This window comes from Bubalus bubalis, chromosome 21 (genome assembly GCF_019923935.1).
Source record: "Bubalus bubalis isolate 160015118507 breed Murrah chromosome 21, NDDB_SH_1, whole genome shotgun sequence".
NCBI classification, from domain to species: domain Eukaryota; kingdom Metazoa; phylum Chordata; class Mammalia; order Artiodactyla; family Bovidae; genus Bubalus; species Bubalus bubalis.
This window is the reverse complement of record NC_059177.1, coordinates 6380132-6406890: the sequence shown is the minus strand read 5'-3', so window position 1 is coordinate 6406890 and position 26759 is coordinate 6380132. Positions and strand designations below refer to the sequence as shown.

The 26759-nt window shown below is 44.0% G+C and overlaps 1 protein-coding gene across 9 annotated transcripts in view; it reads left to right on the top strand.

Moving 5' to 3' along the window:
• OSBPL10 (oxysterol binding protein like 10) overlaps window positions 1-26759 on the top strand; it is a 334487-nt gene that overhangs the window by 146356 nt on the left and 161372 nt on the right. For all 9 annotated transcript variants that reach the window (XM_025272583.3, XM_044934022.2, XM_044934026.2 and 6 more), the window contains one exon: window positions 9746-9937. In XM_025272583.3, the coding sequence (XP_025128368.2) occupies window positions 9746-9937 (192 nt within the window). The remainder of the gene's footprint in view (window positions 1-9745; window positions 9938-26759) is intronic.

Here is a 26759-nt window from a genome sequence, read left to right as displayed (position 1 = left end):
AAAGTCTTTGTTAAAGACTTAATGAAGCCTTAAAAGCCTTAGAAAGTCTTTGTTTCATGTTATTTACAAACATATATTAAATAAGATGATTTTCTTGAATCTGCAGTTCTAAGAGAATATAGTACACAGTTATTTCGCTTTCAAAGGAGTGTTGCGTATGTATTTTTATAACAGGTGAATGTGCAAGAGGAAAGGTGAAAATGGATAATGGATATCAGCTTTCATCCTTTCTATCAAATATTTTAATGTCAACCTTGTGTCAGACACTGTTTTTTTTTAATTTAAATTTTTATTGAAGCTAGTTGATTAGTTTCATGGGGTCGCAAGGAGTCGGACACGACTGAGCGACTGAACTGATTAGTTTCTGTTGTACAGTGAAATGTCAGTTATAGATACAGCCACTCTTTTTTAGATTCTTTTCCCATATAGGTAGTTTTATAGAGTACTGAGTTGAGTTCCTTGTGCTATACAGTAGGTCCTTATTGTTGTTGTCCAGTTGCTCAGTCATGTCCAACTCTTTGCCACCCCGTGAACTGCAGCATGCCAGGCTTCCCTGTCCTTTGCTATCTCTCAGAGTTTGCTCAGACTCTCTGTCTGTTGAGTCAGTGATGCCATCCAACCATCTCATCTTCTGCTGCCCTCTTCTACTCTTGCCTTCAATCTTTCCCAGCATCAGGGTCTTTTCCAATGAGATGGTTCTTTGCATCAAGTGGCCAAAGTATTGGAGCTTCAGCATCAGTCCTTCCAATGAGTATTCAGGTCCTTATTAATTATCTCTTTCATATGTAGTCATGTATGTATGTCAATCCCAGTCTCTCGATTTATCCCACCCCTCTGCCAGAATCTGTTTTAATGATTTAGCCCTTGTTTAATTGAGAAGGACCAGCTGGATGGGCTGAATCTCAGGCTGCTGCTGCTAAGTCGCTTCAGTCGTGTCCGACTCTGTGCAACCCCATAGATGGCAGCCCACCAGGCTCCCCCGTCCCTAGGATTCTCCAGGCAAGAACACTGGAGTGGGTTGCCATTTCCTTCTCCAATGCATGAAAGTGAAAAGTGAAAGTGAAGTCGCTCAGTCGTGTCCGACCCTCAGCGACCCCATGGACTGCAGCCTACCAGGCTCCTTGTCCATGGGATTTTCCAGGCAAGAGTACTGGAGTGGGGTGCCATCGCCTTCTCCAGATTCTCAGGCTCTTTGGGTTAAATCTTGAACGAGACTTGTAATCTGGGTCCTCCTTTGGTATGTTTCATTCTGCCTCGTTGAGGCTGTAGTTTTTAGGTCTATAGAGTGGAAGGTGTAGACCTGAAGTCTCTTCTAGCTCTGAAATTCTGTGATTTCACAGGAGGAGGAATGGAGAGAATGGGACTTGGACAGTAGGAGGGAATCCTCCTGCTCTTAGAACAAAGCATCAAACAGGAGTTTTGGGACCTGGAATTGCAAGGTCCCAAGCACAGGGTATGTATGGGTGAAAGAAGCAAGAGCTGAGAGGGTAGATGTATGGATGGTTTTAAAATTGTGCATAGGTACTTCCCTGGTGGTCCACTGGTTAAGTGGAGATGGCAGTGCTCCAATACTCTTGCCTGGAAAATCCCGTGGACGGAGGAGCCTGGTAGGCTACAGTCCATGGGGTCGCAAAGAGTCGGACACGACTGAGCAACTTCACTTTCCCTTTTCACTTTCATGCATTGGAGAAGGAAGTAGCAACCCACTCCAGTGCTCTTGCCTGGAGCATCCCAGGGACGGGGGAGCCTGGTGGGCTGCCATCTTTGGGGTTGCACAGAGTTGGACAGGACTGAAGCGACTTCGCAGCAGCAGCCACTGGTTAAGAATTTGCCTTCCAACACAGGGGATGTGAGTTCAATCCCTAGTGTTGGAACTAAGCTTCCACATGCTGTGGGGCAACTAAGCCTGTGCTGCAACTAAAACCCAGTGCAGCCAAAAAAATAAATAAATATTAAAAAAATAAGATTGCATATAATCATTTTCTAGGTGGATCTGGAAAATGGCAGAAGGTGAGGAAGTGGGGAAAAAAGGCTTTTGTGTGATAAGGGTGCCAAGTGCATGAGACCAATGCTTTCAGCCCATTTAGGACCCTCAACTTGATCTAGATGGAGGTTTGGGCCAAGAGTATGGGTTAGGGATTCTGGAACAGTTGGGTTAGCTGTAAGAGAAGAGTCAGCAGAATTTATTTGGGGGCTGAAAATGTTGAGAGAGAGAAGGCAAGCTGGAAATGTCAAGTTTTCTTTCCTTTTATCTGCAAGAACTAGAAATACTGCACTTGCGTGTCCTGATTTTTCAGAGATCCAGCATTTGCATGTATAATCAGGGTGATATGTTTAGAAACAGGAGAGCGCTCGCCTCTCAGGGGAAAACCATGACTTTTCCTTTGCACACATGTTTGCATGCGTTTTTATGTGTGTATTTTTAAGAGAATCTTAGTGGAACATCTCTAAGATGTGTGAAGGATTCACAGAGGACAATGGAAGAAATTTCCAAAGCTTGGTAACTTAAAGTTGAAACTCCTATTTCTGTAAGAGGGCAGGAGTTTAGAAAAGTAGAGAGAGCTGAGTATAATTTTGAATCATTTATCTTGGGAATGAACTTGGAAAATGGCCCAGTTTAAAACATTTTATTTCTACTCTAGATTTTAAGCTGAAGTGACAGAATATTAAAAAAAAAACAAAAATAAAAAGGGCAAATGAAACTGTCTCTAAGAAGCTATTAAGCAAAATATTTAGTAGAATAGATTCATTTAAAAATATTCCACATTTATTCAGATGCTGACTGCCAGGAAATAAAAATTCTGAATAATTTTAAGGCCCTGAATGTAATATTTTAAAAACTTTTGGCTTTTTCTCTTTTGGTTGACTTTGAGGTATGTGTACTTTTGGAAGAAAGGAAATAAGCCATAGTTTTAATGCTTAGTTTTCACATATTTGGGCTTCCCTAGTGGCTCAGACAGTGAAGAATCTGCCTGCAATGCAGGAGACCCAGGTTCGATCCCTGGATCAGAAAGATCCCCTGGAGAAGGAACTGGCAACCCACTCCAGTATTCTTGCCTGGAGAATTCCAAGGACAGAGGAGCCTGGAGGGCTACAGTCCATGGGGTTGCAAAGTCAGACAGGACTGAGCATTAACACACATATTTAGAAAGGGCACATATTCTTTTTTTTTTTTTTTTTTAAGAGGAAGAGAGAAAGAATGTGAAGAACTAATTTGAGTTGGTTGAATTTATTTTTCAAAATTGTAACCAGGCCGGTTTGATTTCTCTGCCTTCCTGGGGCTATGTGACTGAAATCTAGTGTCTTTTTTTTCCCTTTGCTGTGGAAGAATTCAAGGAAGTGAGGAAGATGGGCACCAAAATTAAATGGCATTTGAAGGCTGTTATAATTTTCTCTCTGAAGTTTTTCCCATCAGAAAAATTTTCTACAGAAGCAGTTGCCACGGATGTATATTTAAGATAACCACCTCCCTTACTCCTTTTTAGCTTTTTAATTTCATCTCTGGGAAGCCTAGTTATAAATTTTTGATACACGTTTTTACGGCATTTTTAGGACCAGCTGATGATCTTTTCAATTTGGGGCTTTGTTTATTCCAAAATCCTAATGGGAAACGGCCCATTACTTATTTATACTAATTCTTTGCTGTCAGTCCCCGTGTAGCACTGGAGCAGTCTACAGGCACTTTGTGTTCAACAACAGATGGATTTTCACAAACGTGCAATCGTAGTAGATGTGCTTTGTACTTTTTTGTCCGAAGCAAACTGTTTTTCAGTAATTGGGATGATTATTCTTAATTTACCCTTTTTTTTTTAAAGTTAAGGCAGTTAAGGTAAGGCTATGTCTGCACAAAGTACTCAGATGAAAACCACCTTTAAATCCTTAATTTGACTGTGGGACGACTTAATCTTTCATTTTCACAATGCCTCATTTTTATTATTTTATGAATGGTAATGGTGACGCTTATTGCATGCTTTCTACATGATGTGCTTCACCTATCTCTTTCCATGTTAGTCTCCAACAGCCCTATGAGGTAGGTAATATTATAATTTTAGAAAGTAAAATGCTATGTGACTTTACTGTGCCTCATAACTCATGAGTGGCAGAACACAGATTCAAACCGAGGCCACTGACTTGAGAAAATGCGGTCTTGACCGCCCCCCACCCTGCCCGCTGTCCTGTGGGACCTAGTTCCCCTGCTGCTCTTCTGGGTGGCGCAGCAATGGCAGGAAGCCTCAGGCGGTCCCTGATTCTCTTATGAGCTCCCCAGACTAGACTCTGTCTGGCTTATTGCTTGGTCTCCCTGGCTGGAAGCACTCTTTCCAGGGCTGCTTCTCCATTTGCAATCACATCTCTCCTTCATGCCCGTGTGGGCCAGTAAATACACAGAGAATGTCTGTGCATCCCTTCCACCAATGCTTGGGAGCCCAGGGATCCAGGGAAGAAAGCTGGGAAAACCAGGAGGTTGGTAGATTTCAGAAAACCTGAGTGCATGTGCAGTCTTGGCCACGGTCTGAACATCTTTGTGTTCATGGTCTGAACGCACGTTCTCTGCTACCTGTTCCCTCTTTGGCCTCACCCCCATTTGTCAGGCAGGCACCCCACTGACCTGGTGCTGCTGGCTAAGGGAGGGGACACGTGGGGTGACTCTTCCTAGGTTAGGGTTAATCATATTCCCAGGTAGAAGTGGTGACTCTTGCCTCAGAATTTTCTGCAGATGCCACACTCAGCATTTCTCATCAGCCCCGCTGAAGTCAGTATTCGGAGCAAAACCCTGACATGTTGTACCTCAGGCTTTGAAAATATTTTATTTTAAATTAGTACCAGGGAGGGGTGTGACACCTAAATGTGATTCTTTTTTAAAGACATTTGGCCGTGCCACACGGTGTACAGGATCTTAGTTCCCGAGCTGGGGATCCAGCCCACATCCTTGGCGGGAAAGCATGGAGTCCTCACCACTGGGCGGCCAGGGAGTTCCCTGAGTGTAATTTTCAGACACAACCTGAACATTTTCAAGAGGCCACTTAAAAAAAAAATTTGTTTTTAATTTTATATTAGAGTTTTGCCAAGTCACAATGTTGTGTGATAGTTTCAGGTGGACAAAAAGGGGCTCAACCACATATACACACGTATCCGTTCTCCCCCAAACTCCCCTCCCAGCCAGGCTGCCACTTGACATTGAGCCAAGCTCCAGTGGGCTGGCTTTTCATAAAGGGCCTGCTTGTTTGTAGGGGTGTCAGTTGTTGCTTCTTCTTCTGCCTTTTCCTCCCAGTTCCGGATGCCCTATGGGATTTACCAAGAGACTTCTTTTTTGGCTCCTGTTTGCCCTCAGGAGGAGGCATGGGTATGAATTAAACCGTGAGAAACACACAGTGAATGGGAAATTAAAGGTTTTTCGACTCAAATTTACTGCTTGTGAATTCAGATGACAGCCATTAGATAATAAACATAGGGTTAGCCATCCACAGCAGAATTCCTTGGCTCCCGGGTGACTTTCCTGATTTATTGCTGTCTACGGGACAGTCCTTCAAGCAGAGAGAGGCCTTCCTTTCTGATTTCTGATGGATTCTCATTCTACTCAGAATCTAGAAGTATGGTTCTCCTTACACTCTTGCTGACCATATAGATTCTCCAGTAAGTATTTAATTACATCTTGGACTTCATCACAACTTTGATCCTAAAGAAAATAAGAAGCAGGTCAATGACTGCATACAATTTTGTGCTAAGCGACTTCTTAACATTTTAAAAATCGATAATGCCACCATCGATCAACTCTTAAGGGCTGTAAGGAAAGAAATGAACTGTGGCCACACAGCTCCTGCTCGGCAACCCTTGTGCTAAGCATTTTTTGTGCCTGAGCTAATTTAACCTTCATGATGGCTCTTAAGGGTCAATATTATGATTCCTTTTTTAAAGATTAGGAAATTGTTGCTTAATAAGAAAGCTTGAATAACTCACCTGAGGTCACACAACTCGAAGCTGGTAGTGCTGGGATTGGAGGTGGGGGTGAAACCCGGCTGTCTGGCTTCAAAGCCCAGTGAAAAATCTGCCTTTTCTTGGGTTGGAATAAGGCTCCCAAACAATCAAAATGTATTTCAGTGGATTAGGCAAATTTGCTGTTGTTGAAGGACTGAAGAGGGCCTTCCCTGGCAGTCCAGTGGTTAAAACTCTGTGCTTCCATTGCAGGGCACAGGTTCGATCCCTGGCCAGGGAACTAAAGTCCCCATTCTGTGCAGGACACACACACACACACACACGCATACAAATATATATTATATACAAACAAAAAAAGTGTTAAAGACATAGCTTCTTTCTTCCTCTTCACTCCAAGGGAAAAGATTGAAGTTGAAAGTAGATAACTATTGAATTTCAGTATAATCAAAGTATATTTAATTCTCAGACCACAGATTTCTCCAGTTACCTATTTATAAGGTAACTTGAAAGCAATACAGTGCTTCCCAAGTTTATCTGTCTTTCTAATTCTGTCCAAGCTCAAATCCAGAGAACTGCATGAGCTACCATGGTACTGCATGCTAACATAGAATTCTAGTTTCTACTCTGGCTCCTACGAAGCTCCCCACCCTCTTGGAGATTTGTAAAATGATGAATTATCAGCTTTGGGGGAGGGGTAGCTGGCTTACAGTGTTAGTTTCTGGTGTACAGTGAAGTGAATCAGCTGTAGGTATACATGTATCCCCTCCTTGAGCATCCCTCCCACCCCACTCCCCTCTTGGTCATCACAGAGCTGAGCTGCCCGTGCTGTATAGCAGCTTCCACTAGCTGCCTGTTTTACACATGGTAGTATGTGTATGTCACTCCCAGTTCATCCCACAGCCTACCAGTCTGTTCTCTACATCTGCGTTTCTATTCCTGCCCTGCACATAGGTTCATTTGTACCATTTTTCTAGATACATATATGTGTTAATACGCAATATTTGTTTTTCTATTTCTCACTTACGTCATTCTGTATGACAGACTCTAGGTCCATCCACGTCTCTGCAAATGACTCAAGTTTGTTCCATTTTATGGCTGAGTAATATTCCATTGCGTATGTATGTACCGCATCTTCTCTATCCAGTCATCTCTTGATGGATGTCTGGGTTGCTCTCATGTTCTAGCTACTGTGAATAGTGCTGCAGCGGCCGTTGGAGTACATGTGTTTTGTTTTTTTTTAGACCTGGGACTGTTACCCAAGGCTGCAGACTTGGAACTTCCTGTCTGGATTGCTTTGTACACCACACGTGTCTCTCTGTCTCTCCCAATCCTACTCAGGCTTCAAGTCCTTTGCCCTCAGAACAGCCTCCTGTGATGAAGTCAGTTCACCTTGATCATGCTTTTCCTCACTCTGGCATTTTCTGGTTGTATTGCCAAATTAGCACCTTGTCATGTCTTCCTTTCTGTGTGTGTGTGTCTGTCTGTCTTGCTGTCTCTGGGCCTTTGCTCCTCTATCCCCCGTAACAGTATAAGCATCTGTGGTGAAAAACGGCCTCGTCCATCTTATGTGTCTCCTCCACATCACATTTCAGATATTTTCCTTGGTGCGCAGTAGGTATTCAGTAAATATTTGATAATTGAAATAGAGAAAATGGCACAAATCTGCCAGTTTTTCTCGAGCTGCCTTTTTTCCTCAAGCTGAAATGAAGTGCAGAAACATCTAGAATACAGATTTTTTAATGTAGAATTTAGAAAATCCATTCATTATAATCCATTCACATAGCTCAAAATGAAAGAATCTCTCTCCCTCTCTGTTCACACTCTTTTTCACGTCTCCTCCGTGGAATAAGCAGCCACTTGGAGTTCAGCGTGTATCCGTCTAGATGATTTTTGTGTTTTAAACAATGATAAAAATACTCCTTTTCCACATTTTAACACAGAACTTTGCATACTGTAGCACAGTTAGGCACCTTGCCTTTTTCACTTAACTACATAGCTTAGAGGGTTCTTTTCCCAAATCAGTTCATGGAGGCCTTTCTTCTAATCCTCTTAGCCTCCTGGTGGTGTTCCGTCATGGAGGGGTGCTGTGTCTCGTTAACCTGTCGCGTATGGAGGGACGTTTAGGTGGCTTCCGATCCTTTCCATTAAACACGCGGCTTTGGTGCCATTATGCTTGGGTGCAGGTGTGTGGAGGAGACGTTCCCCAACAGGACGTTGCTGGGTCACGGGGAAGTGCCCTTGTAACTGGGGCAGGGCCTGTCGGATTGCCCTCCTCGGGGTGTCTGCCACTTGGCAGTCCCGCATCACTGTCTCTCCGTGGTCTGTCAGCAGACTGCATACTGATTTTTTCGGGTTTTTACAATCCGTTGGGTGAAAGATGGTATATCTAAATGTGGTTTGAATTTACATTTATCATATGAGTACAGTTGAACACATTTTCATATGGCTTAAGGGTCATTTATGGGTTTTTTTTTTGTGAGCTATCTATTCATATCTTGCCCTATTAGAATACTGTGCTCAGTCACATCAATTCCTAGAAATTCTTCTCCTACTTACAAATTAGAATGATGAACCGTTTGTCTGTGAAGCTAGTTGAAAATATTTTTTCTGGTTTATTGGCTGACTTTGTTGGTGGCAGGAGTGGGTTTTTGAAATTTGTTTCCTGTACAGAGGGCTTCCCTGGTAGCTCAGCTGGTAAAGAATCCACCTGCAATGCAGGAGACCCCAGTTCGATTTCTTGGTTGGGAAGATCTGCTGGAGAAGGGATAGGCTATGCACTCTAGGATTCTTAAACTTCCCTGGTGGCTCAGCTGGTAAAGAATCTGCCTGCAATGTGGGAGATCCAGGTTCAATCCCTGGGTTGGGAAGATCCCCTGGAGAAGGGGAAGGCTACCCACTCCAGTACTCTGGCCTGGAGATTCCTTGGACTGTATAGTCCATGGGGTTCACAAAGATCAGACACAACTGAGTGACTTTCATTTTTCCCCGTGTATAAGCTTTCAATTTTTAGGTCATTAAATTTATTGAGTTTTTCTGTTATGACCTTTGGATTTGTTTTCTTTCTTTTTTCTTAGTCTTTGATCTGTTTGGGGTCTGTGATCTGAGAGATAAATCTGTTTTTCAGTTGGCTGCCCAGTTAGCCCAACACATTATTGAAAAATGTATTGCTGCTGAGTTGAGATGCTGTCCTTATACCCCGTTACTGTTTGTATGATATGTCACAACAGGATGAAATACCGGTAGTGCATGGGCAAATGGGGATTAATTGGTGGGTAACTTAGTTCATTCTTAGTACTCATGCAGCAAACATGTGTTAAGTACTTAATGAATTAAACAATCATGATGTGCCGGGTCTTGGGGGTACAAAGATGAGTTTGAAAGAATCTTATATAGTTTAGCTGGATAATAAACATAGCCTCAGTGTAGTAGAATAGGAGGGTGGAGAGGCTGAGACAGACAGGCAATGCTTCACAGAACACTGAGCACTCAGCTGGCTTTACCACAGGAGGGGAGAGTATTAGGAAGAGGAACACAGACCCCTGAGAGCCTGTGGTGTCCGAAGGCCTTGGAGTAGCTCTCCATAGCCATAGTTTGGGGCAGGAGACCCTGCCGGAAGGGAGACCAGAAGCATAGTTAATGGGGATGGCCTCTCTGGCCTGAGAGAGTGTAAGATGAAAGCATGCACCCCCCCCAGGCCCTCATCTCCCTTGAAGATGAAGGGGAAAGCCCGAGAGGTCCAGCATAGATGGAAGGCAATGCCTGGCTGTGTTCTGCAGGCCGGTTGTTGACTTTTGACGCCTGTTGCTTCTTCTAGACGGCTCCAAGCTCCCGAAGCCGAAGTCTCACTTTGCTCCCCCATGGAACGTCCAATTCTGCGTCTCCCTGTAGCCAGAGACACCTCAGCGCGGGGGCCCCTGGCATCGTCACAGTCACGCATCACAAGTCGCCTGCCGCCGCCCGAAGAGCCAAGAGTCAGTATTCCGGCCAGCTTCACGAAGTCAGAGAGGTAGGCCTCATTCTCCCCGTAGCTGGAGTTGTCTGTGGAAGGTGAGGGCCGCGATGTCGCTCCCCAGCCCCTTTTCTTTAGCGCCGTCTTGATGGATGGGGAGAGAGGACCGGAAGCAAACCTCCCACACACAGCCGTCATGATTCCTCCTGGTTTTTAAAAAATAATTATTTCTGTTTCATGGGTTAAGTGAGTTGTCAGGAGACCTCTGCTACCCAAGCTCAGAAAGCAGGGGACACAAGCCCATAGAAACTTGAAGGAGGTGGAGGGGCTGTCCAGGGAAGTCTCCAGGCTCATAACAAAGGGAAAGAACATAAAGTGGATCATCAGGAAATAATTGAGGGCGTTTTGAAATTCAGAAAACGTTGGACCTAAAGCTGATTTCCCCTTTTCTCCTTCACTTTATGAGGTGCTTATCCTCCCGCACACTTCGAGGGGGTGTGAGCCAGTGAAAAGAATTCTGTCCTTGGAGGCAGAAGACTTTGTTGCCTTAAAGCTTGGAACCCACATTTCTGCATCTGCAAAATGGAAATGGCACAGGCCCTCCCAGCCTCTCAAGGGATCACATGTGATAATGTACATGAAAGCCCTTCTGCTGAGAGTCCCTTAGGGGTTATGTTTCGTTTTTACTTTTGATTGGCTGGGAAGTCATCAGTTTGGGGCTCCCAGGGTCTTTAGTGTTCATATCATCCTCTGTAACTATTACTGAGAACCAACTGTATAAAATAAATGATCATGGTCTTCTTTTTCTTTATTTTTAAATTTTTCATTCATTTATTTGGCTGCCCTGGATCCCAGTTGTGGTGTGTGGGATCTTCTTTAGTTTCGGCATGCAGCGTCTAGTTCTCTGACTAGGGATTGAACCCTGGGCCCCTGCGTCAGGAGCACAGAGTCTTAGCTACTGGGCCAGCAAGGAAGCCCTGTGGTCTCGCCTGTCTAACTTGTGTTGAGTACTGAGGCTTTTTGCCCTGCAGCTATCTCATGTGGAGACCAGCTGGTCCTTTTTGAGAAGCAGCCTCACTGTGTCAAGCAGGAGAATGGGGCTCCCAGAATAGGTCTGGCTGCTGTCTCAATTAGCATGCCTCTTGCTTGATTTTTTAACTGTCATAAGCCAAGGAGTGCTATGTCAGCTGGCTATCTTGTTCTAATTATGGCCCAGAACAGAAAATCTGAAATCTTCTGACTCAAGTCTGTAGGTGCATATGAAAGACATTTTTGGATAGATTTACACATGCATATACTTTTTGTTGCCTAATAAGGAGAAGGTACAAAGTCAGATGCACCCTTTGAAACAGTCTCCCTGATGTAGGGGGGAAAAAAAAGTATCTATGAGCTTAACTTTGCTACCTTGGATGAAATAAGGAATCATTTGCTGCACTTGTGTATATGGCTTTTCATTTATAGCACATTTTCAAAAAGCTCTATTAGGGAAAACCTTGAATATACACGAAGCAGAATAGAATAATGGTGCCTACCACCCAACTTAAATAATTTCAATCCTCTTTTGTTCTTGTTTGATCTCTTTCCCTCAACACTTTTTTTGGCTTGAGTATTTTAAGGGAATTTTAAATATTTTATTACTGCCAATAAATGTTTCAATATTTATCCAGTGGGTAAGGACTTAAAAAGAAAGTGTAACCACAATACCATCAGGTTGCTTTTATGTAAACCTCATTGAAGCTGTTTTTTGCAAGTAATTTAGAGACTTGAACCCTAAGAAGAAAAGAAAAAGCAAGTTTGTGGTATCTTGAGAATTCTTTTAAATGTGCAGTAATGAATCTCGGATAGACTTATTGATAGGAGTCCTGGTACATATGAAAAAAGGGAGGTGCTTGTGTTTAGTGGCCACAGGACTGGGAAAGGTCAGTTTTCATTCCAATCCCAAAGAAAGGCAATGCCAAAGAATGCTCAAAGTATCGCACAATTGCACTCATCTCAAACGCTAGTGAAGTAATGCTCAAAATTCTCCAAGCCAGGCTTCAGCAATACATGAACCGTGAACTTCCTGATATTCAAGCTGGTTTTAGGAAAGGCAGAGGAACCAGAGATCAAATTGCCAACATCCGCTTGATCATGGAAAAGGCAAGAGAGTTCCAGAAAAACATCTATTTCTGCTTTATTGACTATGCCAAAGCCTTTGACTATGTGGATCACAATAAACTGTGGAAAATTCTGAAAGAGATGGGAATACCAGACCACCTGACCTGCCTCTTGAGAAACCTGTATGCAGGTCAGGAAGGAACAGTGAGAACTGGACATGAAATAACAGACTGGTTCCTAATAGGAAAAGGAGTTCATCAAGGCTGTATATTGTCACCCTGCTTATTTAACTTCTATGCAGAGTACATCATGAGAAACGCTGGACTGGAAGAAACACAAGCTGGAATCAAGATTGCAGGGAGAAATATCAATAACCTCAGATATGCAGATGACACCACCCTTATGGCAGAAAGTGAAGAGGAACTCAAAAGCCTCTTGATGAGAGTGAAAGTGGAGAGTGAAAAAGTTGGCTTAAAGCTCAACATTCAGAAAACAAAGATCATGGCATCTGGTCCCATCACTTCATGGGAAATAGATGGGGAAACAGTGGAAACAGTGTCAGACTTGATTTTTTTGGACTCCAAAATCACTGCAGACGGTGATTGCAGCCATGAAATTAAAAGACACTTACTCCTTGGAAGGAAAGTTATGACCAACCTAGATAGCATATTGAAAAGCAGAGGCATTACTTTGCCAACAAAGGTTCATCTAGTCAAGGCTATGGTTTTTCCAGCGGTCATGTATGGATGTGAGAGTTGGACTGTGAAGAAGGCTGAGCACCGAAGAATTGATACTTTTGAACTGTGGTGTTGGAGAAGACTCTTGAGAGTCCCTTGGACTGCAAGGAGATCCAACCAGTCCATTCTGAAGGAGATCAGCCCTGGGATTTCTTTGGAAGGAATGATGCTAAAGCTGAAACTCCAGTCCTTTGGCCACCTCATGCGAAGAGTTGACTCATTGGAAAAGACTCTGATGCTGGGAGGGATTGGGGGCAGGAGGAGAAGGGGACGACAGAGGATGAGATGGCTGGATGGACTCACTGACTCGATGGATGTGAATCTGAGTGAACTCCAGGAGTTGGTGATGGACAGGGAGGCCTGGCATGCTGCAATTCATGGGGTCGCAAAGAGTTGGACACGACTGAGCGACTGAACTGAACTGAACTGAGCCAAAATAAAAGGTAGGGTATTTGGCCAAATTACTAGTAGCATTTGCTTCAGTATAATGCCAAAATCTTCTCTACATCCATTTTTAGAAATTCAAGGTTTTAAAAGGATAAAAGTATGTGCTTTGGCTATGTGTGTATAGAAATATTTAATCATATGAAGTATATAATGCAAAAGAAATCTAAAAATCCAAATAACTCATAATCCTACCTCCCTTCACATAAGCACTGTAAATCTTTCAATGAATTTACTGCTCTTTTTTAAACACTGTATTTTGTGAGATTCCAAAGTCAGCCATACCCATTTTCTTTTCTTAGCTTTTATTTTACTTTATTTTTTAAATTGAAGTATAGTTTCAGGTGAATTTACTTCTTTTTTAATCTATAAGCTAAATATGTGTTAGTCACTCAGTCATTCCAAGATACAAATTCTAAAGTATAAAATTCTAAGTAAAAATTCTAAAGTATAACCTCAACTTTGTAAATGACTATATATATATATATGCTGCTTTTTCAATGGAGGGAAATTATTGAAATTTACTAGATCGTTAGGTGACATGCCTCCATAGCTGTTTTGATTTGGTTGTTGTAGTTCTGGGCGACAACCAGGTATCTTGTTCAGGTGATTGCTTTTACATCTGTGATGACCTTTCTTGCTGAAAATTCATTCTGAGCCAGCTTGTTGAGACATGTGTATAAAACACTGGCAGTTGAGGCTTACAGGGTGGCAGACACCTAAGAAGGAGGTGGAAGTTTTGATTCTCAGATTTCATGCCCAGCTTTCCTCCTGATTGGAGACGGGTAACTGTCGTGTGACGTCTGTCCTTTCATGATATGTGCCAGTCCACCTTGGGAACTGAGAACATTTCCCTCTGACCAGAAAGTTCTGCAGTTTTAAAAGTCTATTAATCTCAAAGTATAAAGGTGCCTTGGCTTTTGGATTCCACTGTATTTATTCATAAAATAACTAGAAGAAAATGGAATAGTATTTTTAACCCAGCTGTACCAGGAAGATAAACTTATAGCCACGGAAGCAAGCCAGAAAATCATCGTCCACAAGACAGATGTGCCCGAATAGCTAAAGAACAAAAGAAAAATAGCCCAGCCACAAGCAACAGAATAAATGTTAAATGGAATGCCACAGCATGGGTAAAAGTAAAGGGACAGTGTAAAAGATTAAATGGTTATCATGAAAATATTGAGATCCCAAAGGTCAGTACACAAAGTTCTCTCTGGAAGTGGTGAGGAGAGATGAAGATAGAAAATCCGAGACATGACATCATTGTGAAGAACAGGGATATCCTCCTCAGCAGTTCAGCAAATGGAAATCCACTTTATTTTGTCTGCGAGATTACTCGAAATAATTATAGGTTACGGTGGTAAGAAATATTGGTAGTATTGCATATTTTCTTTTTTGCTACAGTTTGGTGATAAATAAGAACAACTAAGCACAAAGAAGCTGTTCGTTGCCATTGACCCATAAATTCCCTGCTGGGAACTGTATTCTGAGGAAATAACTCATGGAATTGGGGTAGAAGAGGAAAGTTAATTTGGGTTAAGCTGTTGATACTAGTAAAGTGATAGATTCAACACAAAGCATTTCAGGAATGACTGAATAAACAATAATACACTCTGAATTGCTATATAGCAATTTAAGATAAAAGTCATATAAGTATCATTTCCACTTGGACATGTGTATATAAAATGAGACAATCAGGATAGAGAATAATGTACAAACATGGCCCCTAGGTTCATCTTTTTGCGGGGGGGCTGCTCCCCGTGGCATGTGGGATCTTAGTTCACTGACCACGGATCGAACCCGTGGCACTGCATTGGAAGCATCAAACCTTAACTAGTGAACCGCCAGGAAGTGTGAGCTTGCTTATTCAGTTCATGCCTCCACCCATTCTTCAGGGATTAATTGGGAATCTCTTATGTTGGAGAAGGAAATGGCAGCCCACTGCAGTACTCATGCTTGGAAAATCCCATGGACGGAGGAGCCTGGCAGGCTACAGTCCATGGGGTCGCAAAGAGTCGGACATGACTGAGCGACTTCATTTCATTTTCATTTCATTTATGTGCCAGGCATTGGATTTTTATGCTGAAAGCCATGTCTTCTTCATCTTTGCATCCTCTAGCCCTAGCAAAAATTGGTGGGTGTGTCGGTTAGGCACATTGATTTAAGGACCCATTTTCTAACAGAAGGCTTTAGAAATGGAATTGTGTAGGCGTCAGGGGTTGCTTGGGTCACCGTACGAGGTGGGTGGTGATTGGTCGAGGGTTGAGTCAGGTATTGACATGGTCTCCTCTGACTCAGGGCACTTCAGGGGCTGTACCTGGGGAACCGTGCGACTGAGGGAAGAGCAGTGAGAGGGTGAGCCTCTGGATGTGCTGCTGGAGTCTATTAAATAGACTCTAATATGTTCTTAAAAGTCCATTTGAGCCTCTAGCTGTGTAAGCATTTTATGATTGACCTATGGTGTTGGAGAAGACTCTTGAGAGTCCCTTGGACTGCAAGGAGATCCAACCAGTCCATTCTGAAGGAGATCAGCCCTGGGATTTCTTTGGAAGGAATGATGCTAAAGCTGAAACTCCAGTCCTTTGGCCACCTCATGCGAAGAGTTGACTCATTGGAAAAGACTCTGATGCTGGGAGGGATTGGGGGCAGGAGGAGAAGGGGACGACAGAGGATGAGATGGCTGGATGGCATCACTGACTCGATGGACGTGAGTCTGGGTGAACTCCGGGAGTTGGTGATGGACAGGGAGGCCTGGCGTGCTGCGCTTCATGGGGTCACAAAGAGTCGGACATGACTGAGCGACTGATCTGATCTGATCTGATCTGATCTGTGTGTTACTCACTTGTATTCTAACTTTTATACTTTTAGTGACTTTATAACAGGTTTTAAGGTGGTTCACATTTCTTTAAATGGACACAAGTTCAGTTGGTACAAGTGCAGGGTGATTTTTATAAAATGCCTGTGTGCTAGACGCTTTCTGAGAAAACACATCTCTCATGCCTGTTTTAATTACTTTTTTGGCTGCATTGGGTCTTTGTTGCTGCAGAGCTATTCTCCAGTTGTGGATCACGGGCTTCTCATTGCGGTGGCTTCTCTTGTGGAGCACGGGCTCCAGGTGTGAGGGCTTCAGTGGTTGCATTCCATGGACTTAGTTGCTCCGTGGCATGTGGGATCTTCCTGGACCAGGGATTGAACCCTTGTCCCCTGCATTGGCAGGCGGATTCTTAACTACTGGACCACCAGGAAAGCCCCTCATACCTGTTTATACATGTGTGGTGTGTGTGTGTGTGTGTGTGTGTACACACACCTGCATACGTGAATTGAAGAACAAGAAGTAGGAAAATCAGAGGTTTCTCCCTTTCCTAATTCTTCATTGCTGTTTCCCAGGAGTGGCTACTGAAGAAATGATCTGAATATCTGCACACATGAGAGCATGTGTGTGTTTGTGTCTCTGCTCAGAACTGTGTGTATGTGTGGGCTGTTTGTGATCTCCAGCAGGTTTTATTTTCTTCCTTGACTTAGAGTTAAGAACATTCTCTACAGAGAGTCCTTACTAAAATTTTTCTTTTAAGTCCAAATGTGGTAATCGGCCCAGACATAACAAATATTTGAGCAACAGAATAAGCTTTGTAGAGCCTGGTTTTTGTGGTTTTGACCAAATAATTATTTTTTGTTGTGACATTTGAGACTTAAATACACCTAATTCAATAGATAGACTTTGGATTCTGTAGCTTGGTGAGCGAAAAAGTCATGCTATGAAATTGTAGTGGATGTATGTGAGGTGTAAATTTAGATTTAATTAAGACTTCAGTGATAATTTATTGACCGATAGAAATTATCCTTCTCTTACACTTTTTTTTTTTTTTATTGTTAAATAGCTTGCTACCCTTTTTCTGAGAAGGCTTTGTGCTGCCCTTGTGTTTAATGGGTGGATAAACTGTATTGAAGTTGTGTCCTTTAATGTGGCCCTAAATATTAGTAAACCTTTCACAGAATATAATATGTGGAGCAGAGTGTGTTTATGTGGTTCCACTGGTGTGTATTCATATATATATACACACACATATTTCTTCATGTAATTGCACTATGTTTACTTGAAACATAAAAGGAAAAATGCTTTAATGAAGTGCCATCTTTACAAATGGTACTTTTGCAGCAAAAACAAAAATGAATAAACAGCCTTTGGTACATACCAGCCAAACAGGTCTGCAAGAGTTAAACAATCTTGGTTATTCTTTAGCTGTTACTGCTGACAAACATTTGTAGCTAGACTTGTTCTTCATAAAGCTAAACAAAGCTAATTACTTCTGACTTCATCTGAGTTATCCTCTGCATCTGGCATTCTTCTCCTTCTGTACTCTTTTGTAGCAGTCTATGTTTTAAATGAACGTCAGGGGCATGTAACTTTGGGGACACCTGACCCAGTTACTAAGTTGCCTGAGGCCAGGTATGGCTGTTTTGAAACTTTGCAAAAGAAAAAAATGGAAGACCTTTTTGAGGACATATACCCTCTCCCTATTCCTGAGAGAGGGCTTCCCTGGTGGCTCAGTGGTAAAGAATCCACCTGCAATGCAGGAGTCATGGGTTCGATTGCTGAATTGGGAAGATCCCCTGGAGGAGAACGTGGCAACCCACTCCAGTACTCTTGCCTGGAGAATCCCAGGGCCGGAGGAGCCTGGTGGGCTACAGTCCATGGGGTCCCAAAGAGTCGGACACGACTGAGCGACTGGACAGCTACAGAAATTCCTGAGAGAAGTGAGCACAGTTGTTGAGGAACTAGCCTGCTGTGTTTCCTCTTTGTTTAGCAAAAGGGATAAAGCTATTCTTCTCCGTTGCCGCCAGATTCTAGTTCTGTTTGGGCTCAATGGACAAGGAGCCAAGATTTTGGCAACAGCGCGGACTCAGTATTCTCTCTTCAGGATGGTTCGGTTGATTCAGGTGTACACAGTGAATGCCTGCTTAGAAACCGTGATTGATGTACAGCCTCTGCTCTGGAAGCAGGAGCTGACAGCACCCCGAAGTATGTTACTCGTCAGTCAGTGTTAAGGTAGCACTCAGTACTGGCAGCATTGAACACAGCCCATCGCATCACCAGGGAAACCACATTTAGAGTTGTAAGTGCATTTTCCCTTTGTATGAATAGGATGATGATTTTTTTTTTAAATCCCAAATTAATTCTCCTGTGTACTTTTTGAATCAGTGATGCCAGTAACTCTTGCATGCGTTGGAGTGGTGATTTGCAACCTCTCAAAGTAAGTCAGCCCCAGACTTCAGTTTTGAAAAAAGGGTAACATGGACTTCCTTAATAGCAGTGATCCTCAAATATTTTTAAAGTAGCAGAATATTATTTTCAAGAAAAATAGTATAGATCCCCACTACATAAAACAGTGCTTTATTAGTGCAGATTTACTAGAGAAGGTGGCACCGACATTTATTACAAAGCCTTGGAATCCTGAGTATTTATGACCGCCACTGCAGTCTCTCTCTATCAGCTTCTGTATCTGTGCAGTTTGAAACAAACACTGGTGTGGTCCGTGGAACCCCTCGGACATCCTCTAAGAAACCAGTTTGAGAGATTTGGGCACTAGCAGCGTTTCAGGTGAGTAATGACAAAAGCAAAGTAGTGAGGGCCCATCCCCTATCAACCCTTGACTTGCTGTCTCCCAAGCTGCTCCCCTGAGAGCAGGAATCTCTGCCCATTCAGGGCACCACTGGGGACAGCTGGAAGGAGGGTGGCGGGCATTGGGGGAGGAATTGGAGGAGGGGGCTGAGGGCAGAACTAGCCACAGAAGGACTAACCACCTGGACCCCCAGCAAGCTCAGGCTGTGCACAGTTTTGCTCTTCACCTTAGGAATCCTGCACTCGACTGAAAGATAGGTTCTGGTCTTGCTGGTTACAATTCTAATCCCTCTTTTCCCGCTTCTATCACATCTTCTCCCAGAGTTCCTTCTTTACCCTCAGTTGATTCTCTTTCCAGGCTTTATCTTTCTTTCACTATTCTATTCTGTTCAGTTGCTCAGTCGTGTCCAACTCTTTTGTGACCCCATGGACTGCAGCATGCCAGGCTTCCCTGTCCATCACCAACTCCCAGGGCTTGCTCAAACTCATATCCGTCAAGTCGGTGATACCACCCAACCATCTCATCCTCCATCATCCCCTTCTCCTCCTGCCTTCAATCTTTCCCAGCATCAGGCTTTTTTCCAATGGGTTAGTTCTCCACATCAGGTGGTTGAAGGATTAGAGTTTCAGCTTCAGCATCAGTCCTTCCAATGAACACCCAGGACTGATTTCATTTAGGATGGACTGGTTGGATCTCATTGCAGTCCAAGGGACTCTCAAGAGTCTTCTCCAACACCACAGTTCAAAAGTATCAATTCTTCGGACTGTAACTTTCCTCATAGTCCAACTCTCACATCCATCCACGACTACTGGAAAAACTATAGTTTTGACTAGACGGACTTTTGTCAGCAAAGTAATGTCTCTGCTTTTTAGCATGCTGTCTAGCTTGGTCATAGCTTCTCTTCCAAGGAGCAAGTGTCTTTGAATTTCATGGCTGCAGTCACCACCTGCAGTGATTTTGAAGCCCAAGAAAATAAAGTCTGTCACTGTTTCCATTGTTTCCCATCTATTTGCCATGAAGTGGTGGGACTGGTTGCCATGATCTTTGTTTTTTGAATGTTGAGTTTTAAGCCAGCTTTTTCACTCTTCTCTTTCATTTTCATCAAGAGGCTCTTTAGTTCCTCTTCACTTTTGCCATAAGGGTGGCGTCATCTGTGTATCTGAGGTTATTGATATTTCTCCCAGCAATCTTGATTCCAGCTTGTGCTTCATCCAGTCTGGCATTTTGCATGATGTACTCTGGATATAAGTTAAATAAGCAGGGTGACAATATACAGCCTTGACGTACTCCTTTCCTGATCTGGAACCAGTCTGTTGTTCCATGTCTGGTTCTAACTGTTGCTTCTTGTCCTGCCTAGAGATTTCTCAGGAGGCAGTAAAGTGGTCTGGTATTCCCAACTTTTGAAGAATTTTCCACAGTTTGTTGTGATCTACTCAGTCAATGGCTTTGGTGTAATCAATAAAGCAGAAGTAGATGTTTTTCTGGAATTGTCTTGCTTTTTATATGATCCAACAGATGTTGACAATTTGATCTCTGATTCCTCTGCCTTTTCTAAATCCAGCTTGAACATCTGGAAATTCTTGGTTCATGTACTGTTGAAGTCTGGCTTGGAGAATTTTGAGCATTACTTTGCTAGCATGTGCTGCTGCTGCTGCTAAGTTGCTTCAGTCGTGTCCAACTCGGTGCGACCCCATAGACAGCAGCCCACCAGGCTCCGCCGTCCCTGGGATTCTCTAGGCAAGAACACTGGAGTGGGTTGCCATTTCCTTCTCCATCATGAAAGTGAAAAGGGAAAGTGAAGTTGCTCAGTAGTGTCTGACTCTTTGTGACCCCATGGACTGCAGCCTACCAGGCTCCTCTGTCCATGCGATTTTCCAGGCAAGAGTAGTGGAGTGGGGTGCTATTGCCTTCTCCGTGCTAGCATGTGAGATGAGTGCAATTATGCGGTAGATTGAGCATTCATTGGCATTGCCCTTCTTTGGGATTGGAATGAAAACTGACCTTTTCCAGTCCTGTGGCCATTGCCAAGTTCTCCAAATTTGCTGGCATATTGAGTGCAGCACTTTCACAGTGTCACCTTTTAGGATTTGAAATAGCTCAACTGCAATTCCATCACCTCTACTATCTGTATTTGTAGTGATGCTTCCTAAGGCCCACTTGACTTCGCATTCCAGGATGTCTGGCTCTAGGTAGTGATCATGCCATCCTGGTTATCTGGGTCATGAAGATCTTTTTGTATTGTTCTTCTGTGTATTCTTGCCACCTCTTCGTAATGTTTTCTGCTTCTGTTAGGTCCATACCATTTCTGTTCTTTATTGTGCCCATATTTGCATGAAATCTTTCCTTGGTATCTCTAATTTTCTTGAGAAATTAGCCACTGACTTAATTACTTATTTATTGTCTGACTCCTTTTATGCATCTAGAGGGTTTTTTTCTTTTAAAGTGTGTTTTCCCCAGTTAAAGTTCTTGACATGATGAGTTTTTAATGGTTGTGTTCTTTCTTTTTTATAACTTATTTTGACTTTGTTGGGTTTTCCCATTATGGCATGTGAGCTTAGTTTTCCATGCAGGGTCTAGTTCCCCAGCCAGGGATTGAACCCTGAACCCTGTGTTGGGAGCATGGAGTCTTATTCACTGGACCACCAGGGAAGTACCTGGAGGTTTACTTTTTTTTAAACCTCTTTATTCCTCAACCCTGAGCACAATACCTGGCACATAGTAGGCGCTCAGTAAAAATTGGAGTGACTGATTTTTCATAAAGGGAATCATAGCTGTTGGGTAACACTCCTCTGCAGACTTGGTTAAAAGCTTTTGGTGAGAAAGGAGTTTCTTGCCCTGTTGTTGCATATTTTGAGGAGAGTTATGGTTCCAAACAGAAGCAGTGGAGCTGTATTTAGTACGGGCTGCTTTCTGCTATGCCCCAGACATGCATAGGTCTTTCTTTCCTTAGTTCCCGGTGCACTTTATATCTAGCTATATTTTTAGCAAATATGTCTTTATGTTATAATGGTCTTTAAAAGTCTCCCCACTTGTGTATAAACTTCTTCCCCAAAGGCATGGGTTCATTAATAACATAGTGACTGTTGCATGAACAATACTATTTCATACTCGTTGTAGTCTTACTCTGGGCCACATACTGTGCTCAGCTTCACCTGTGTGATCCTCAGGTCAGCCCTGTGAAGTAGGTATTGTTGTCTGTCTTATAGATGAAAAACTGAGGCATTGAGAGGTTAAGGCAAAGACAAGGGGTATTCGTTAGCCAGGGTTCCACCAGGGAAACAGATCCAGTAGAAAATACATGTGATGGGATCTTTGCAAAGAATTGGCTTCTGTGCAGTTGTGGGCCTGGTTCTCAGGCATTGGCCCAAGTAGCTGTCTACCCACAAAACTGTTTTTTCAGAGAAGCCTCAGCTCTGCCCTTAAGGCCTCTCAGTGGAAGCAGGCCCACCAGATTATCTAGGTAATCTCTCTCGCTTCAAGTCAACTGATTGGGAACTGCATCACCCCTACAGAAGACCTCACAGAAACATTTAGATGAGCAGTTGACTCACTGCTAAGTTGAGACACCAAAAAGGCCATCACAAGAGGTCACACAGGTAATGAGTGGCTGATTCTGACCCAGGTGTCACTTCCTAAGTCGATAGTTGTGCAAAATGTGGGATTCCTGAATCATCAGTCAGTCCACACAGGAGACACTATATTCTATACCTGCTATGAATAGTATATTGATTTCTCTGAGCAACCCCCACCCTTGTCACTAGTGATTTTGAAATAAAAACGGGAGGTGGTTTGAGTGATGAATGATGACCAGCCTATTGAGTTTCATGCCGTGTGACTACCATTCTGAACAAAGCTGTTAGACCAGCTGTCACTGGCTTGTCGTCTAGCCTGGCTATGGGACTTGCAGGCGGTCTTCAGGGGGAACAGAGATCAGATGCCCCTTTAGAGAGTGAATGGGAAGCCCAGAGATGCCGAGTGGTGGAGAAGTAGTAGTTAGTGGAGAAACAAACTGCCGTCAGCAGAGTGGACGCAGCTAAAGCAGAAGCTGGTGGACTCCCAGAGGTTGCCATTGTTTTAGAGTTCTCCAGGGAAACACAGCCAGTGGGGTGTGGGTGATGATGGGGGTGCAGGGGAAGGAAGGAGGTTTATTTTAAAGAAGTGGTTCTTGTGAGTGTGGACGCTGGCATGTCCAAAATCTGCAGGGTGGGCTGGCAGATCGGAGACTCAGGGTAGAGCCAGGGCCATGGCTCGAGTCTGAAGGCTGTGTACCGGCAGAATCTCCTCTTGATCAGGAAGGATCAGTCTTTAGCGCTATTCAGGCCATTGACTGATTGGATGAGACCCACCCACATTGTGGAGGGCAGTCTGCTCTGCTCAGAGTCAACCGACTTAAATGTTTATCTCATCCAAGTCCCTCACAGAAAAATCCAGAGTGTGTTTGCCCAAATATCTGGGCACTGTGGCCCAGCTGAGTTGACACATAAAATGAATTGTCACAAGCGCCCTAGACTGGCATACTCCCGCTGAAGTTTTCCTATGCTTGTCTGTGCTAAGGTCCCAGAGCCCATTTCTGGGAAGCTCACAGAACTTGACTGTCACCAGTCAGATCAGGCTCAGTTATTGCGCTGACCGTGGGTCCAGCTGCTGGCCTCTGATGTGAGTGTGGAATGATGTATCAGCCCTGGTTCTTGTCCAGGGCCAAGATAGTCTAGGTGGTTGGCTAAACTAGTATGAAAATTATTAATTTAATCATATTAAAAAGCAGAGACATTACTTTGTCAACAAAGGTCTGTTTAGTCAAGGCTATGGCTTTTCCAGTGGTCATGTATGGATGTGAGAGTTGGACTATAAAGAAAGCTGAGCGCAGAAGAATTGATGCTTTTGAAATGTGGTGTTGGAAAAGACTCTTGAGAGTCCATTGAACTGCAAGGAGATCCAACCAGTTCTTCCTAAAGGAGATAAGTCCTGGGCGTTCATTGGAAGGATTGATGTTGAGGCTGAAACTCCAATACTTTGGCCACCTGATGCGAAGAGCTGACTCATTTGAAAAGACCCTGATGCTGGGAAAGATTGAGGGCATGAGGAGAAGGGGACGACAGAGGATGAGATGGTTCGATGGCATCACTGACTCAATGAATATGAGTTTGGGTGGACTCCTGGAGTTGGTGATGGACACCGAGGCCTGGTGTGCTGCGGTTCATGGGGTCACAAAGAGTCGGGCATGACTGAGCAACTGAACTGAACTGAATGGCAATAAGAATTCACCAGAAGGTGAAGGCCAGTGTGGGCTGGCCCCCCTCCACATGGACCTGCACCCTCTGGGCTCTGCACAACACTGGTACCCCTGGAAAAGTTACCCTAGATCATTAGATTGTTGCTGAGAAAAATGATATGGGTGGTGAGGGACCCTCTATCTGTCTCTGACTCTCTGGCACACAGAAAATGCGTGGATCAGACATCTTTGAAGTGTTGCCCTCAGAAGGAAGCAGAATGGCTGATTATTTTATGTCGGAGCTCTGTGACAGAAGAGACTTGTGCCTGTTTTTACCCCAGGTGGCAATTTAATACAAGGAGCCTTCCTATGAGTGCCTCCAGCCCGCGAGGTGATAATGTATTTTGGATATTGACAAAGAGGGAAGTTAGCCAAGTTTGCCCTTGACTCTCAGACCATCCTTGGAACTTGTGCTTTACAGTCTGATTCATTTGTGAAGGATGTTGTTTTTCCCCTAGTGGCTTATAGTAGCGTTTCAGTATAAGACAGGGCTCCTTCGTCATTTAAAAGCCGGTCATCTCATTCTGTGAGCAGAGGAGTTGTGGTCACGCCTGTCTCCCACCCTTACTGGGTGCTTGGTCACTACAGACCTGCATGTAAATGACAAGATTCCTTTAAGTACTCACCTTCCTTAGCTGCCTCCCTGCAAGAACCATGATCATTTTCCATTGCTTTGATCCAAGTTTTGTCTGGCTCATTTTGTTTTTATTTGAATGTTTTTAACTTCGGCTGCACTGGGTGCTTTTGGTGCGGGGGCTTCCCTTGTTGCCTGGCAAGGCCTTGCTAGTTGTGGCACTCGGGCTCTGGAGCGCGTTGCGCCATGGCATGTGGGATCTCAGTTCCTGGACCAGGGATCAAGCCCGCATCCCATGTTGGAAGGCGGATTCTTAACTTCTGGGTCATCAGGGAAGTCCCTCTAGTTCATTTTAAAGGTGTAACATCTTTTGCTTCCACTTTCGCAGTCGAGATTGAGCAATCTCTCTTTCATATTAGGGATTGAAAAATCAAAGCTCCAAAGGGTTTTGATACCTTTTTCTACCGAGGCAAGCAGTTTGCAAATGGCTGTGAACAGGCCACAGTCAGGAGAGTAGAAAAAAATTTTTTAAAACTTTCCTAAAAGGGTTAGAAGACAGTTCACAAGTTTCCTAAGAGGCTACAAAGGAAACCAGTAGAGAAGCAGTTTTTTTTTTTTTTTTTCCCAGTTAAAAATCAAAGGATACTACATGGTACCACAGAGCTCCTGTTTCCTTTTAACCGCAATCTGTTGCTTACTTTCTTTTCTATGGCTGTGTTGGGTCTTTGTGACGGTGTGCGGACTTTCTCCCTATAATAGTCTGGCTTTTGGGCTTAGTTGCCCTGTGGCATGTGAAATCTTATCCCCTGACCAGGGATTGACTCTGTGTCCCCTGCATTGGAAACATGGAGAATTGACCCCTGGAGCACCAGAGAAGTCCCTGAACTTAATATTTTGAGCAGCACTGTTGAACCCAGTACAGATCCCCGTGAGCTTAGGTTCTGTTTGGTCGCAGCACTTGAACACTCTTCTTCTATTTTTCATTGTGTGATGGTGATTTAGTACACAGCCCATTTAGTCCACATGGGCTCCAAGCTCTTGGGTTTGTTTTTCAACATGGCAGGCCTGGCGTTGCAAACCCAGCTCTCCTGACCTCAAGGGTGGGCTCCCTGGGATAGCTCTGGGCCAGGTGGAGTTTGTCAGGCATGGGGGGAAAGTTGTCTTGCCCCTGGGGTTGCCTGTGCCGAGAGGTGAGCGAGGCTTTGAGGGTAGCATGGCTGATGGGACCGGCTCTGTTGGAGATACTGAGTGTGGTTTATTGAAGCCTTGGGTGGTGGCAAGGCCCAGCCTCTGGTGCTTAGGGTGTTCTTCCTCTGTCTTGATTCCTCATGTGAGCCCTGGGTTTCAGTACGTACACCCATCCCTTCTTGGAGGGAGCTCCCACCTATCAGAAGCTGACATGTATGTCCTGGGTCCTTGCCCTATCAAGTGGGTTTCATCCCTGCAGTACTGGTGAGGACACGAGGCCTCGGGGACTGAGCCGTGTACTCAGCTCCTTCAGAGAAGCAGCTGGGCCCAAATTTGAGCCCACGGAAGCCCCACCCTGGAGCCATCTCTCAGCCAGGCTTAGAGTCATCCATACAGGCTCCTTGTCACCACTCCAGCCTCAGAATCGTACCTGCGTTTCCACATAGTGAAGAGGGCAGGAATAGTGCTCCTTGCCAGTGGTAAAGAACCCGCCTGCCTGCGCAGGAGACATAGGAGACATGGGTTCAATCCCTGGGTCAGGAAGATCCCCTGGAGGAAGGCATGGCAACCCACTTCTGTATTCTTGCCTGGAGAATCCCATGCAGAGGAGCCTGGCGGACTACTGTCCGTATGGTTGCACAGAATCTGATATGACTGGAGTGTCTTAGCATGCACGCACAGTGCTCTTGGCACCTAGCTTTGCTTAGGCTCAGATACTCTCTTTTTTTTTCCCTTTTAAAATATTTTTACTTGTTTATTTAGCTGTACCCAGTCTCAGTTGCAGCATGTGGGCTCTTAGTTCTCTGACCAAGAATTGAACCCAGGACCCCTGCATCGGGAGTCTTAGCTACTGGACCACCAGAGAAGTCCCTCAGGTATCCTCTTATGCATGTTATTCCCAGCTTACAGTTGGTACTAAAGGCAATGATAGGAAGTGTGGATT